This window comes from Oryctolagus cuniculus, chromosome 6, assembly GCF_964237555.1.
Source record: "Oryctolagus cuniculus chromosome 6, mOryCun1.1, whole genome shotgun sequence".
In the NCBI taxonomy this organism is placed as follows: domain Eukaryota; kingdom Metazoa; phylum Chordata; class Mammalia; order Lagomorpha; family Leporidae; genus Oryctolagus; species Oryctolagus cuniculus.
Window position 1 is genome coordinate 55,122,258 of NC_091437.1, and position 14,668 is coordinate 55,136,925.

General features: G+C 54.4%; 1 protein-coding gene across 4 annotated transcripts in view; it reads left to right on the top strand.

The window, feature by feature from the left end:
* The first annotated feature begins 1,675 nt into the window (after window positions 1-1,675).
* Window positions 1,676-14,668, top strand: part of WWC1 (WW and C2 domain containing 1) — a 176,518-nt gene continuing 163,525 nt past the window's right edge. For 2 of the 4 annotated variants that reach the window (XM_070075805.1, XM_008255374.4), the window contains exon 1: window positions 1,678-2,297. In XM_070075805.1, coding sequence (XP_069931906.1) covers window positions 2,179-2,297 — 119 coding nt within the window. In that variant the 5' untranslated portion in view covers window positions 1,678-2,178. Of the gene's footprint in view, window positions 2,298-14,668 lie in introns of all 4 variants that reach the window. The other 2 variants (XM_070075804.1, XM_002710366.5) reach the window with 2 other exon arrangements.

The following is a 14,668-nucleotide window of genomic DNA, read 5'->3' on the forward strand; positions in this document are numbered from 1 at the left end:
TGAAGCCGCAGCCTCTGATGCCAGGACCCATAGGAGTGACTTTTCGGGTGCTGGCTGCTCCACTTCTGATCCAGCTCCCTGCTAAGGGCCTGAGAAAAGCTGCGGAAGATGGCACAAATCTTGGATCCTTGCCAGTCACGTGTGAGATCTAGATGAAACTCTGGGTTCCGGCTTCAGCCTGACTCAGCTCTGGCAGTGGAGTGAACCAGCAGATGAAAGATCTCTCCCCCTCTCCCTCCTTCTCTCCTTTCTCTCAACTCTTTCAAATAAATAAGTCTTTTTAAAAAACGAAGATATAGCTTAACAGTTGAGAGCATGGGCATTGGCATTGTACAGAACTAGTCCATTCTATTAGTGCTATATCCCTGGTCACCAACTTAGCATCTTGCAGCCTCATTTTCCACACCTGTAAAATGGGTATAACAACTAGCATTCCCTACTCTAGAGGGTTGTTGTGGAGATTAAATGAGATGGTGTGTGAAAAGCACCTAGCACCATGCCGTACTAGTATTCTGATCAATTCTGACACAGTGAAGGCTTAGCCCCAGCAAAGGAAACCTATCAAGCTGTGGGAAATTCCCATAAAGGAATGGGGAACTCCTACTTCTGAGGGTTGGGACCAGCCCAGACAGGTGCCTGGACTTTGGCGCCTGGCATTTGTGGAATGAAGGAAGGGCCAAAGGCTGAGTCCCTTGTCCTGGCCTCAGGGGAGCAGTTAACTCCGTGAAGGCATCATTCCCTCTCTTCCCTGCTCAGCACACTCTGGCCCCTCCATGAGGCTCCTCATGCCTCCAGCCGCACAGAAGGCCCAGAGCAGAAAAGGGGTTAAACAGACAGGAGTAGGGCTGTGCAAGTTCACAGCCAGCTGATCCTGAACGCCTTGTGTGTTTAATTCAGTATTTTTAACTTCCCAAGAAACACCGTGTGCCTGATGGCTTCTCTTGCATTTTTTTTTCTAGACAGGATTTTGCTTTGCTTTCCGTCTTCCTTTTCACAACCTGCCTTCCCCCAGATCCCTAACTTCGCTGCCGCGTGTTTAATGGCAAAGCCCTCACACCTGTAGGTTCTCAGCTGCGCTCCCCACAACATCAGTGCTGTTACTTGCACACAGCGCTGCCCCCGCGCGCGCTGGAAGCCTTCTCAGGGAAGCGGATGCGTGGCACTCCTAATTTTAGAGACCTTAAGAAGAGCCCGCTCCACTTGGAAACGGAGGGACTGCAGGGGGCGCGAAACACCGTGGGGAGAACTGAGTAAGAGGGAGACAGATGGTGCCTGTGTTGGGGGAAGGGACCAGAGATCCTGCAAAACTTCTGTTCCCCGTTTGCAAGAATGTTTCCATTTAACCGCTTCTTGCCCGACGTTTGATGCTGCACCGCAGAGAAGCAAGGAGTTTTTCAGACCTGGCGCTTGAGGTGCCCGGAGCCTGGACACGCGGAGCGCCGAGAGCCAGCTGCGCGGGGAAGCAGAGGCACAGCGGGTCTTAGCCTCAGCCTCCAGGGCTCCGGTTTGGGTGTGGGACCCAGGTAAGGGGCGGCCTGCCTTTCCCTCTGCAGGCGCGGCGTAAGGGGTGGCCGGCGGTTCGGACTGTCCCACGAGGGGGCGCGTCTCCCGCCCTAGGACCCGCCCTCGTGGCGCTGGCGAGGGGAGGAGACCCGGGAACCCCGGCGCCCGGTGCTCCGCCTCCTGTTTCCGGGGCAGCGCAGTTACCTGCACCGGCCGAGCCGCACCTGGCGGAGGCAGAAGTCGCAAACTGAGAGAGCTCGGAGCGGCGGAGCAGAGAGGAGGCTCGGCGCCCGGCTTGGGGGGAGGAGAAGGAGGCGGCGGCGGCGGCGGCGTGGAGAGCGCAGCGCAGCGCGCCGCGGAGGAGGGCAGGCGGCGGCGGCAGCGTTCGGCTCGCTCTGCCCGGCCGGCTGGGCGCGCACCCGGGCCCGCACCGCGCCGCTGCGGGCGCACATGGCAGCGTGAGAGGCGGGCGGCGCCGGGCCGTGGCCGCAGGGCCGCATGGACAGCGGCGCCACCCCGGCCGGCCCCCAGTAGGGCCCCCCCAACCCGCGGGAGCTACCCCCCTGATCATGGTGCCTCGGCGGCCGCCCGGGCTGAAAGCAGCCGGCTGGAGCCGTTGAGCCCCCCGCGGCGGCCGGGGAGCTGCATGGGGGAGAGCGGGCCGCGCTCGGAAAGATGCCCCGGCCGGAGTTGCCCCTGCCGGAGGGCTGGGAGGAGGCGCGCGACTTCGACGGCAAGGTCTATTACATAGACCACACGAACCGCACCACCAGCTGGATCGACCCGCGGGACAGGTAGGACCCCCAGGCAGCCCCCGCCCTCCCCCACGCCCGCGGGGCCCTCACCTGCCCTTGGGGCCACCGGGCGGGGAGACTCTGCGTGCCTCTTAGCGCTTTCTGCAGCTTGTCCCCACCCCCACCGCTCCCGAGCACGGTTCTTGCCCCCACCGCGATCCCCCGAGGGAGGACTTAGGCCCCAGCTGCACCTGCCCAGAGTTTTGACCTTAAGCTGTAGCCCCGCCCACCGCCCCTTTTAGGAAGAGAGGTCCGGACCGGGAGGAGGTAGCGACCTCGCCAGTGGAAGCAGGGTCGTCCCCAGCTTTGGGGGTTGGGGGGACGGGGGGATGGGACGGTGGGGATCCAGGATACAGTGAAGGGCTAGGCACTCGGCGAGGAGCAGGCAGGTTGGAGTACGCCTTTTGACAGGTGCCTCGGAGGCGCTGGATCTGAGCACCGGAGCCCGTCCCGGAGCTCCGAAGGCCGAGGGGAGAGCGAGAGGAAGGCGCGGGGGAGGGCAGGTGAGGGAGACTGGTTCTCCAGGAATCTCAGCAACTTGGAAGCTGTTAGGATGCAGAAGGAGGTGAGAGGCCTTCCCTGAGCCCTGCCCACGCCTCTGTCTCCTCCCTGAGTCCGCGCAGGGGAGGTTTCTCCGGCCCTGCAGCAGCTGTCCTGACCTTGGTCGGTACCAGGCCGGCCGGAGCAGGAGATGGCGTTGCTGAGACAGGGGCAGTGAGAGGTGGCTCTGAGTCCCCCAGACTTTCTCCCGGGGTTCCCTGCCTGGCGTTTCTTTGCGCGTACACGCCCTCCCCATATATGGCCCACAGAGGGGGCACCACACCAGTGCCGGGTCTCTGAGTTGTCCTTTGCTGACACGGACTGGGGTCAGAGGATCTCGGGAATGTGGCATGTTCATCTGGTCTCTGGCCGTGGGGTTCGGGTCCCTGGAAGGAATTGAGGCACATTTTTGGGGCCCTTCATCTTGGGATGTTGGGATGGGGACGAGGTGTTGTAGAGGGCTAGGATGGGGTATAGAGCACCGTGTGGGTGAAACCGGGAAAGGAGGCAGAGGATGAGAGAGTTGAGAGACCCAGTGGTTTCTGTGAGCTCTTGTGTCCATTCATTCATTCCCTCAGTGATTTCTGGGTGCCCACACTGCTCAGCATCTGGCCGAATGTCTTGCCGATGTAATCTGGAAAGCACACTGCTTTAGCCTCTGCGCCTCACGTTTTGCTAGATGGCAATGGGTCATAGTGGGACTGTTGTGGGAGGTGACCTAGGCGATCGGAAGCCAATTTCCATTGACATTTTCCTAAATTCAAGATTTATTCATTTAAAAGGCAGAGTGGTGGGAGGGGAGAGCAGAGTGGAGGGAGATAGGGGAGCTTCTATTTGCTGTTCACTCCTCAAAGAACTGCAACAGCCAAGGCTGGGCCACTCCGAAGCTGGGAGCCAGGAACTCCATCCCGTTCTCCCACATGGGTGGCAGGGACCCAAGTACTTGAGCCATCATCTGCTGCTGCCTACCAGGATGCAGTGGCAGAAGCTGGATTAGAAACAGAGGAGATGGGCTCAGAACCAGGCACCCCAGTATGGGTTGCCGTTGTCTCCAGTGGTGACTTCACCTACTGTACCATGACACCCGCCCCCAATTTTTAAGCACCAGGGAAAAGTTGCCGGCCAGAAGTATGGTTTGCTTGAGTGTTCCGGTCGTGGCACCAGAGTGGATGCCCTGCCTCTGGAGCGCTCCTCTCCAGGCCTGACCTGATCCGTGTCTTCCACACGTTGCTCAGGGCACTTGCCCCCAAGCCTCTTTTATTGTGGTGGTGACCTTGGCAGCCCCCTTCCCTTATCTTCCCCGTAGAGCAGACACAGGTTCAGGCTTACATGTCGTCCTCCGGAGCCGGCTGAGGCCCGAGTGCTGTTAGCACGTGGGAGGACCAGGCCAGCCCCTCCAGCACTGACAGCGATAGGTCTGAGGACTTCCTGTGGCTCAGAGAGGGCCAGGGATCAGGGAAAGGTATGTTCACACTGCAGAGCGAGTGGGCGTGTGGCTTCATGAAGAACCACCTGGCTAGGACATGGTCTCCCACATGGTAGTATTACAGGACCACCTTCCTGGTTTTTTGTTATATTCACCTGAGCTGTTGCTTTCTTGATTTCTTTTTTATTTAAAATTATTTATATATTTGAGAGGTAGAGTTACAGACAGAGTGAGAGACAGAGGTCTTTGATCCACTGGTTCACTCCCTGAACGGCCACAATGGCCAGACCTGGGCTGATCCAAAGCCAGGAGCCAGGAGTTCTTTCCGAGTCCCTCACATGGATACAGGGGCCCAAGCACTTGGGCCATCTTTGGCTGCATTCCCAGGCCATAGCAGAGAGCTGGATTGGAAGAGGAGCAGCTGGGACACGAACTGGTGGCCATATGGGATGCTGATGCTGCAGGTGGAGGCTTAGCCCACTATGCCATAGCTCCAGCCCCTTGATTTCTTTAAGACATTTATTTATTTGGAAGGCAGAGTTACAGAGAGAAAGGGAGAGACAGAAATCTTCCACCCGGTGGTTCACTCCCCAAATGCTACAACGGCCAGGGCGATGCCAGACCAAAACCAGGAGCCTGGAGTTTCTTCCAGATCTCCCACATGGGTGCAGGGGCCCAAGCACTTAGGCCAGCTTGTGCTGCTTTTCCCAGGAGCATGAGCGGACAGCTGGCGCAGCAGTGGAACAGCTGGTCTCGAACTGGCACCCGTTTGGGAAGCCTACGTTGCCGGCGGCAGCTCAATCCACCTTCCCATAACACCGTTCCCAGCTGTTGCTTTCTTAATGCTTGATTTTGGATCAACTCACTTTGGGATTTTTAGTGTCCCTTTTGCAAATAGAAAACTAGTAATACTCATTGCTAGAAATAGAGGGAAGCCTTGAGAAATACCGGCGGAGAAACTAGCCCAGTGCTACTATGTTGGCTGGATGGCGTGGCCTGCTCAAGGCCCCTGTGCCAGGCCTGCCCAGCCATTGTTTTTAGGCAAATTAGTAAGCAGTGAGTTGTTCACCGTCTTCACCTTCGAAGTGTCTGGTTTCTACGGCTTTACTGTCTCTCCTGGTCACCCCACCCACACTGGGCTGTGTGCGTCTAGAGCTTGAGGCCCGAGGGTAACCCTGGGGGTCACTTTGAAAGTTCTGGGAAAGAGCAGAGATTGTCCACTTGGGCCCCTGCAGCATCTACCTCCGCACTGCCTGCTGGGAATTTCTGTCTTTCAGTCCTGCATGTGTGCCCTGGGGCCAGGCTTCTCTGAGATTTGAGTGCGCCTTGCTGAGGGAAGAGAAGTTGACTATGTGCAATCTCAGGTAGTGTTTCAGACCCTTGGCATCTCCGGGCCCCTCTTGACTTGATGAGGGGAGATGGGAGTGAGTTGAGAGGAAGAAACTTAACAGAGCTAAAAAAGAGCCCAGCTTCTCCTCAGGCCCCCTAGGGCAGGGAGAGAAATTCTGCCAGGGCAGTTACATCTCTGCAACTGGCTAATGTAGTGAGATAAAAAGAAAAAATTAATCAAAAAGCCCATTCCTTACAGTGTGTCTGTTTGCCTTGGCTTTATTCTTACCTGCATCATGGAGACGTCCACCCATTCCCCTGAATTTAAAACAAGCCCGTCGAATGGCTCTTCAGTCCGAAAAGTGATTTCTTAGCCACCGAGGACAAATAGCGTCTCCGGTTACCAGCCCTAAAGAATGTCTTGGCACATTCCTCGCTCTGGGGCTGAGCTGTTTTGTGTGGTGGCAGCGTGGAGCTGCTGGGGGTAGGGAATCCAGTTTTCAGCTTACCCTTTCACCAGGGGGATGGAAGAGCCGCCGGGCAGCCAGCCCTGCCAATTCTGTCCCCTTCCCACCCTGGGCAAGACTGGGAGGCCGAAATTCCTGAGCACCGTTGTCCCAACAACCACAAGGGGTCCAGCGGGCAGCTCGGGCCCTGCCCACTGGGCCAAAGGCTCTGGCGGCACTCAGGCGCTTCCCCGAGTCCAGGCCGGTCCTGGAAGGTACCAGGTCGTTGGGCAATCAGGTGCTGCCCATCGGTGTTAGGGCTCCTTTGGAGCTGGGCTCGCTTTGCAGAGGCACTGCGGTGTCCTGAGCCCTCCCAGCAAAGGGCCGACGTTCCCCGGGAGTTTGCCTTCCTGGCACGCACAAGCACACATGCCGGTGGTTGGAGGAAGAATGCATCACTGGGAGTGGCCCTTCGGGAGGAAGTTCCTCGAACCTGATTCCCGCTGCCCTGTGCTTTGTGATCAGATCTTGTGAGGACTACCTGGGGACCGGGGCGCACTGCAGGTGTGTGTGATGGGTGCTGGAGCCCCAGGCTAGAAAGTCTGTGAGATGCCACGTGAGGAGGCACCTGGGCTCCCCCTGGTCTTTGTGAAGTCATCTGTAGTCTGAGAAGTTAGGTCTACCGCAATCAAAAGACCCTGACCTCCTCCGGGTTACAGACACGTAGGGGACTCAGACAGAGAGGTTCAGAACTCTCAAAAGCCTTAAGCCAAGGTGTTTGCTCCTGATTTCTGGGCTCTCATCAGGGTGCTAACTCCTGCCATAGATGAGCCTGGAAACTGCTTGGTCGAGGTCGCAGGTGCTGCCCAGCGCTTCTGTGTTCAGGCCGCCTACCACGAGCTTCCCGTGAGTTACTTTAAATCCTCCCAGCAACCCCAGGAACAGGTGCATTGATCTATCTGCATTACCTGAGGCTCAGGGAGGCTAAGTTTGGTGAAGCCACTCAACTGTTGTGAAGCTGAGCGGGGAGTGCCTGCTAGGCCGGTTCTGGTGCCCACGTTTCTAACCACTTGCACCATTCAGCTTCCCGCTGAGTTAGTTGCTGGATCAAGACCTCTGCTCCATTGCCTGAGGAATTTGGCCTTGGGAGATGGATGGGACTGGCACTGTTTCATTTACCTGTGACCACTCGAGTGTGGCCAGGCCGTGGTCAGACAGAGGGCAGGTGTGGGTCATTGAAAGAGGGTAAGCCTGCGGATCCTGGAATCCTGGCTGTTCCGTTTGCTGTCTGAGTCACTTTGGAAAGTTACACGTTCTCTCTGAACCTCTGACGAGGGGACACACATAAACCACCAAAGGTGATCAAGAGCATAAAATGAGCTACAGTGAGGAGAGGGTGCTATAAACACGCAATGGGGCACTTAGGAGTGCCGCTGCCTTTACCTTGTGCTGCGGAGTTCCTGCAAAAGCCCAGGTCAAATGCAGGCCGTCTCTCTGCCCAGCCTTGCCATAAGAATGGCCTTTGTGGTCATGTAAACTTGACCTCTCGTTTCCTTGCAAAACTCGGACACAGACGCAAGTGACTTGGCCAAGGTCACAAAGCAGATAAATGGCAGTCTTGGGTCTAGTCAAGGTCTCCTTTCCTCTTTTTTTATGGAAAGTGTACTTCTTGCTTTTCCTTAACATCAGATCCAGTTCTCTCCTCCTTGGTGATAGTTGGGACCTGTTTTATGTTTGTGGCTGAGTTACTCACAATCCTTTTGACTGTGTAGACCAGGAAGTTTCATTCATGGTGTCTCAGTCATGGGTGAGTCACATCATAGGAATTTCCTATATGTTGAATGGTCAAAGTACCAGTGATGGCTAGGGAATTACTACTCTATAATTGATTAAAATGGATTTAGGGTTATTGTCAGACTGTCACTTTCTACCCACTTATATTTTAGTGTACTTTCTTTTTTTTTAAGATGTATCTATTTATTTCAAAGGCAGAGTTGAGAGAGAGAGAGAGAGCGTGCGAGAGTGCTTTGATCCGCTGGTTCACTCTCCAAGTGTTGCAACGGCTAGAGCTGGGCTGATCCGAAGCCAGGTGCCAGGAGCTTCTTCTGAGTCTCCCACATCAGTGCAGGGGCTCAAGCACTTGGGTCATCCTCTGCTGGCCATTAGCAGGGAGTTGGATCGCAAGTTGAGCAGCTGGGACTTGAACTGGCACCCATGTGGGATGCAGTGCTGCAGGTGGAGGCTTTACTCTCTGTGTCATGGCACCAGCCTCGTATACTCTAGTATAATTTCTTAAGTTGGAGTTAGAACCAGTCTGCCAGAAAATTTGCCCACATTCTGTCTTCTCTGTCTGCTTCTGCTCATAATGATTCATTATTACCTGTATACCTGTAATACTCTACCTGTAGTCAGGTTGTTAGAGGGTATTTCTTCTCATCCACAACTTGAGCTTATGATCCATACATTCCATGGGCTTTGGCCATGCCTGGGAACATCTTGTGTCAGTTATTAAGGAAGAAATTAAGCGACTTGGTATTGAGGTATAGTGGGTTAACTTGGCACCCGTGATGCTGGCTTCCCTTATGGGTACCAGATCGAGTCTCAGCTGCCTCACTTCCGATCCAGCTCTCTGCTAATGCACCTGGGAAAGCAGCAGAAGATGGCCCAAGTACTTGGGTCCCTACCATCCACATGGGAGATCCAGATGGAGTTCTGAGCTCCTGGGTTCTGCCAGGCCCAGCTCCATCTATTCCGGCCATTTTGGGGGATGAACCAGAGGATAGAAGACATCTCTGTCTCCCTCCCTCCCTCCCTCCCTCCCTCTGTAACTCTGACTTTCAAACAAAGAAAAGGAAAAGGTATTGAGAGTAAGAAGCACTAGTATAGATAAGAGGGAGAAAGAAGAGACATAGGAACCCACAGATAAAATAATAAATGGTAACACATCAAATGTTTAGACTGTTTCTTTTTTGTTGTTGTGTGTGTGTTTTTTTTTTTTTGTTTTTTGTTTTTTTGTTTTTTGTTTTTTTTTTTTACAAGCAGAGTGGACAGTGAGAGACAGAGAGAAAGGTCTTCCTTTGCTGTTGGTTCACCCTCCAATGGCCGCCGCCGGCACGCTGTGGCCGGCGCACCGCGCTGATCTGATGGCAGGAGCCAGGTGCTTCTCCTGGTCTCCCATGGGGTGCAGGGCCCAAGCACTTGGCCCATCCTCCACTGCACTCCCTGGCCACAGCAGAGAGCTGCATTTAAAGAGGGGCAACCGGGACAGAATCCAGCACCCCGACCGGGACTAGAACCCGGGGTACCGGCGCCGCAGGCGGAGGATTAACCTATTCAGCTGCGGTGCCGGCCCCTACCATTTATTCTTAAAATGACTGCACCTGATAAGGATCTCACAGAGATGTTGCTAAGGGGCCCTAACTGGAGAAGCTAGTGAGATCTGCATGGCAGCTTAGGAAACCATTTGGCGGAAGCTCTCCCTCTGGGCACAGCCTGCTAACCAGGACTCTGGGGATGAGAGCAGAGAGACAAAGGCAGAGAAACTCTTTGAAGGATGAAGTCTGTGCAGAGTTCAAAGTCATTTCCAAGTCGCTTGGGTGCATGCTCCCAAAAGCCAGCCAGGGATGAGCAGCCATGGCAGCTTCTCTCTGTCACCATCCCTCCCTTTTCTGGGGACAGGGCTTATCCAAACTGACCTGATTTTTCCAATTCCCTGGGGTCCCAGGTAGCTGTGAAACACTGCCCTTTTGAAGGGAAGAGAATCAGGTTGCCTTAGTTACCGGGAAGGTTGGCACACCGAGCTGAGGTGCAGGTAAGGCGAGACAAGGCTAGAATAAGCGAGAGTTGCCGATGGCCAACGTGTTGCTGCAGAAGCAGCCTCCGGCAGGTGTTGGTAACATTTACAGAGGGGTGCATGCCTAGTGCCACGCTGAGGGTCAGGTCCTCTCTCTGGCCACAGCTAGCTGCAGGCAGTGAGGATCTGCAGTCCCTAGCTGCAGAGGAATCCACTTCCTCTGGAGAAGTGGCTTCAGTGTCCTCTTATGTGGGGGAAAGTGCTTTCTAGCTGTAGACTGAGGGCTGGATTGCATTGAGTTTGCGTGAAACTCTCCTGCCCTGCCTCTCTTTTGGCGGAGAAAGGGCCAGCCGGCTGCGAAGGTGCTTCTAGGTTGCCTGAGCCCCTGTTGCTGAGGTTAGCCCATGAAGAAATTGGATACAGTGGCGTTTGGTTATTTCTCCCCTCGCCAGCAGCCGTTCAGCCTCCAGCTCCTGATCAGAAAACCCCTTGCCCAAGTAGGGGGGCCGGGGGTGGGTGAGGATGAAACCCATTCTGTAAGGATGCTGGGCAGGGAAGAGGGGTGCATCAGAGAGGCTGGCGAGGAGGGGGGACGGACGAGCGGGCTGGGTCACAGGCCCACTCCCCAGCCCTGAATTGCCTTCAGTTCGTCCACCTACCGCATCCCTTGCCGCTGTTGCGAAGCAATGGGATCTTTCAGTTTCAAATGTCTGCCAAAGAATAGGGACTGAGGCTTAAGTTCTCACTCAATGGTCAGCCAGAAAAAAAAAAAAAAATGAAGCTACATCAAGATTAGGGACACCTTTGTTGGTGTCCTCCCCCCACCCCCACTGGCTCCATTCATCACGCTTTGGCAGTGAAGACAGCTGCCTGCTGTCACCCAGACCTCCTTCGGCGGCAGCCCCCTCCCGCTGCTGGCTTCCTCCCTGTTCAGTGGCTGTTCCTTGTTGGGATCTGGTGACTGGTAACTGACTTGGGAGGATCAGATGTCAGGAGAGAGGCGTGGGGTGGCTGCTAGGGTGAGAGGACCCTGGAACTGCCTTCCGATCCTGCGTCTTGTCTGGCTTTTCTTGGAGAGCGAGGGCTCTGGGAGTCTTTCCCTTTGTAGTTCAGGAATTTCTTTTAGAATTTTTTTTTAATTTATTTGAAAATCAGAGAGGAGGAGGGAGAGACAGAGACAGAGACAGAGAGAGAGAGAGAGAGAGAGAGAAAGATCTTCCACCCATTGGTTCACTCCCCAGATGGCCACAACAGCCAGGACTAGGCCAGGCCAAAGCCAGGAGCCCAAAACTCCATCCAGGTCTCTCATGTTTGTAGTGGGGGGCCTGGGAACTCTGGCCATTCTGTGCTGCCCTCCCAAGCACACCAGCAGGGAGTTGGCTGAGAAATGGAGCAGCAAGGACAGGAACCGGCACTCACCAGAGGTGCTGGTGTCTCAGGTGGCAGCTTAACCCGATCTACCACAATGCCAGCCTCCTAGGAATTTCTTAGAAGAGTGCTGTTGGTCTTTGTATCACAACAGTGAACTGGCATCTGGTGCTAATGATGGTGACTGTTGATGGTTGTCTGTCATGGGATGGACCTGGTGTGTCATACTCCAAGCACTTGCTCATTGGATCCTTCTGGTGTTTTGCAAATGGGGAAACAGGCTGAGAGACATGAGGTGACAAGCTCAAGGTCACATGTAGAAAGGCTCAGAGTTGGAATCTGAATGTAGATCTGATTTTGAAGCCTGACTCCTGGTGCTGCTGCATTTTCTGTGAGTTGGAGAGGAAGGAAGAGAAGGAAGAGGAAGTAGGAGAGGGACCTCTTTAACTGCGGGGAACAAACAGAAACACCTATGGCTGTATGTAGCTTGTTCACTGCAGAGTGCAATGTGTGTGGTTCCAGCCCAGCCTGGTCCGTACATACCACGCTGTTCCCTGCAACAGCCATAAAGATCCCCAGAGGACATGGAGTAAACGAGGTGCAATGAGTGACCTTGAACCAGTTCTTTGTCCTATAAAACAGGTATGGGGAGGACCTCCCTACCCCTGAGGGCTGGGAGAGGTATGAGAGGACACCATTGGTGGAAATTCTGAGCACAGGGCACATTCCACTGGGAGCTGTCCCTAGCTAGGTTAACTTGCCTTCTTGGGCACTGGTAGGTGAACTAAAATGCTGATTTCTTCCTTGCCAACTCAAGTTTCTTCCTGATGGGCCACAGTGATGGTAGAGCTTGCAAACCAGCTTGGTGGCACTCATTATATAAGTGAATCAATAAACCGCCCCTCCCCCCAGTCTTATCAGAGGCAAGCCCTTCTTTGGAATTTCTGGCGTGAAGCCTCTCTAGCCAGGAAGCGGCCACGGGGCTGTGTATGGAGCCAGAGGCAGGGGTAATGACTTGCAATTGTCATGGCAGAGCTGAAAAGCCTGATGGGGGAAGAGGAAGTCTTTGGCATTTGTGCCTGCATTGACAGCACCGGGCTTGACTTTCCCCGGCGTTTTCCTGAGGTGGTAGAGAATCTGCTGAGGGTGGTGCGGTGGAGGTGCAGAAGGCAGCGGTATTTATCACGTTCCACCTGGCTGGGGTTGGACACTCACTCAGCAGGTATTTATGGAGTGCGCCAGTGTGCAGATGCCCGTGCCGAGGACCGGTGCAAAGTCCCTGCCGCAGTGGGCTGTGCACCGAGGAGAGCGAGCCTGGCTGGCAGTTACGCAGAGCAACTGCTTTATGACCAGGAGCTTGCTGGTGTCTCGAGCTCTTTGCCCTGTCTTAGGAAGATGGAGGAGCAGGCTTCACTCTGACACCTGTTGACGGTGGTGGTGTGAACCTAGATTTGGAGCCAAAGAACCTTTGTGCTCTCAGCAGGGCGTTAACCAAGAGCCCCATTTGGTGAGCTGGGCTAAGGGCTGGGAGTGCAATGGGGCGAGATAACACACCATCTGCAGCTCGTGGAATTTACTGGGGATTAGCAAGAGGTACAGCTTCATGGATCTGCTCTCTGAACCTCAGTTTGCTTCCTCTCCCGTGTCAGCCAGTCATTTGGCATTTATTTATTGGATGGCGTGCCTGTAGGATGCCATGCGTTGTCCTGGCGCGGGGGGTTAGCAGTGCTGATACCGACAAGAGTGCTTGTGGAGCTTACATTCTAGAGCAATGGTTGTCAGACCCAGGGGAGCAGCAGAATCCCCTGCAGAGCTTGCTGGACACCTGGAGTCTCCGTCTGTGGGTGTACGTTTCTCACAGGTGCCCAGGTCACCCTGCTGGTCCACGGCTCACACTTTGAGAACTGCTGATGGACTCTGAATTATCCCAGGGTCAGGAGGGGAACTCCGCTGGTGGTGTTTTACAGATGAGGAGGCTCCAGAGTGGGAGCTTGGTCCTCCCTGCTGTGCTAAGAGGGGTTGAGGAGTGGTTCCGGGAGTGGGCGCCTTTCATCTCTGTTGCCAGTGGTTTGGAGCACACCGATGTGGTTCTTTGCTGACTGAGGCCCAAGAGGTGGTAAACTCTGCAAGATTTTCTCGTGTCGTGTGCAGTCCACCCAGAGCGGTAGGTGGTGTCGGGGGGATTCCAGAAGCCGGCAGGGACTTCTCTTTAATTGGGGTGTGCAGGATTCTCTGGGATGAGCAGAGGAAACCCTCCAGGGAATGGAGCCAGGACGCTGGTGCTGAGCTGCCCCGTGTAGGAAGGGTCTCTGGGCTCCTTGACCCCTGGGAACCTTTGCTGCTTCACCTCCAGGAGGTGTAGGGATGAGGCCAATTCCTCGCCACATGGATCTCCAGAGTAGCCCTCCAGGAAGACCTTGTCCATGGCTGTCTCCCTTGACGATACTTGAGTCTTGCATGCATTTGTCACTTGCCAAGTCTTTTTTTTTTTTTTTTAAAGATTTATTAATATTTTTGAAAGGCATATTGACAGAGAGAGACAGAGACAGAAGGAGAGAATGATCTTCCATCTGCTGGTTCACTCTCCAAATGGCCACAACAGCCATTTAAGCCAGCTAAAGCCAAGAGCCGGGAACTCCATCCAGGTATTCCACATGGAAGGCAGGGGCCCGAGGACTTGGGCCATCTGCTGCTGCCTTCCCAATGGGAAGCTGGATCAGAATCAGAGCAGCTGGGATGCAGTCGGCTTTCCAGTATGGGATTCCTGGGAATGGCAAGTGGCAAATCAGCCCGCTGCCCCCGCAATGGCTGGCTCCTGTCACTTGCTAATTCTGTGACCTTGGTCAAGTTACTTAAACCCTTGTGAGCCTCTTGTTTCCTCATTGGCAAAACCAGACTAAATGAGCACCTGCCTCCTGGGATTGGCGAGATTTACACGAGAGGTCTCTTGTTAGAGGCAGGCTCCATGAACTGCAGCAATTCCAGCCTCCCCGGTGCACTTTATAGCTTTGTTTAGTTTTATGGAGTCCTGCTCCATGCATGTATTTTGAATTCCAGGTTGTTTTTTGTTTTTTTTTTTTTTTTTTTTTTTTGACATATACCTCTTACCTTCTTGTTTCTCCCAGAGAAAAATCTTCCCTGCACAAACTGATCACATTTGAGAGAATCGGCTTCTTCCCAGTAAACAATGGCTTTTGCTAGACATGTTATTAAGGGGCATTTAATAACCCAAGGAGTTTCAAAAACTAGTGTCAGTGGCTTATATCCATCACTGACATAAGTCAGGTATTTGCCAGGAGCTGAAGGAGGACCCTGGGTGGTTTTTGAGCCACTTTCCTGGTCCCCAGGCTCTCCAAGGTTTTACCCTGGTACGGTGGTTCACACAGTGAGCGCCCAGAGCGGTGTATCTGCTTCCCTCGAGAACTTGTCAGAAATGCTCCTGCTGTCCCACGCTGACCCACTCAATCAG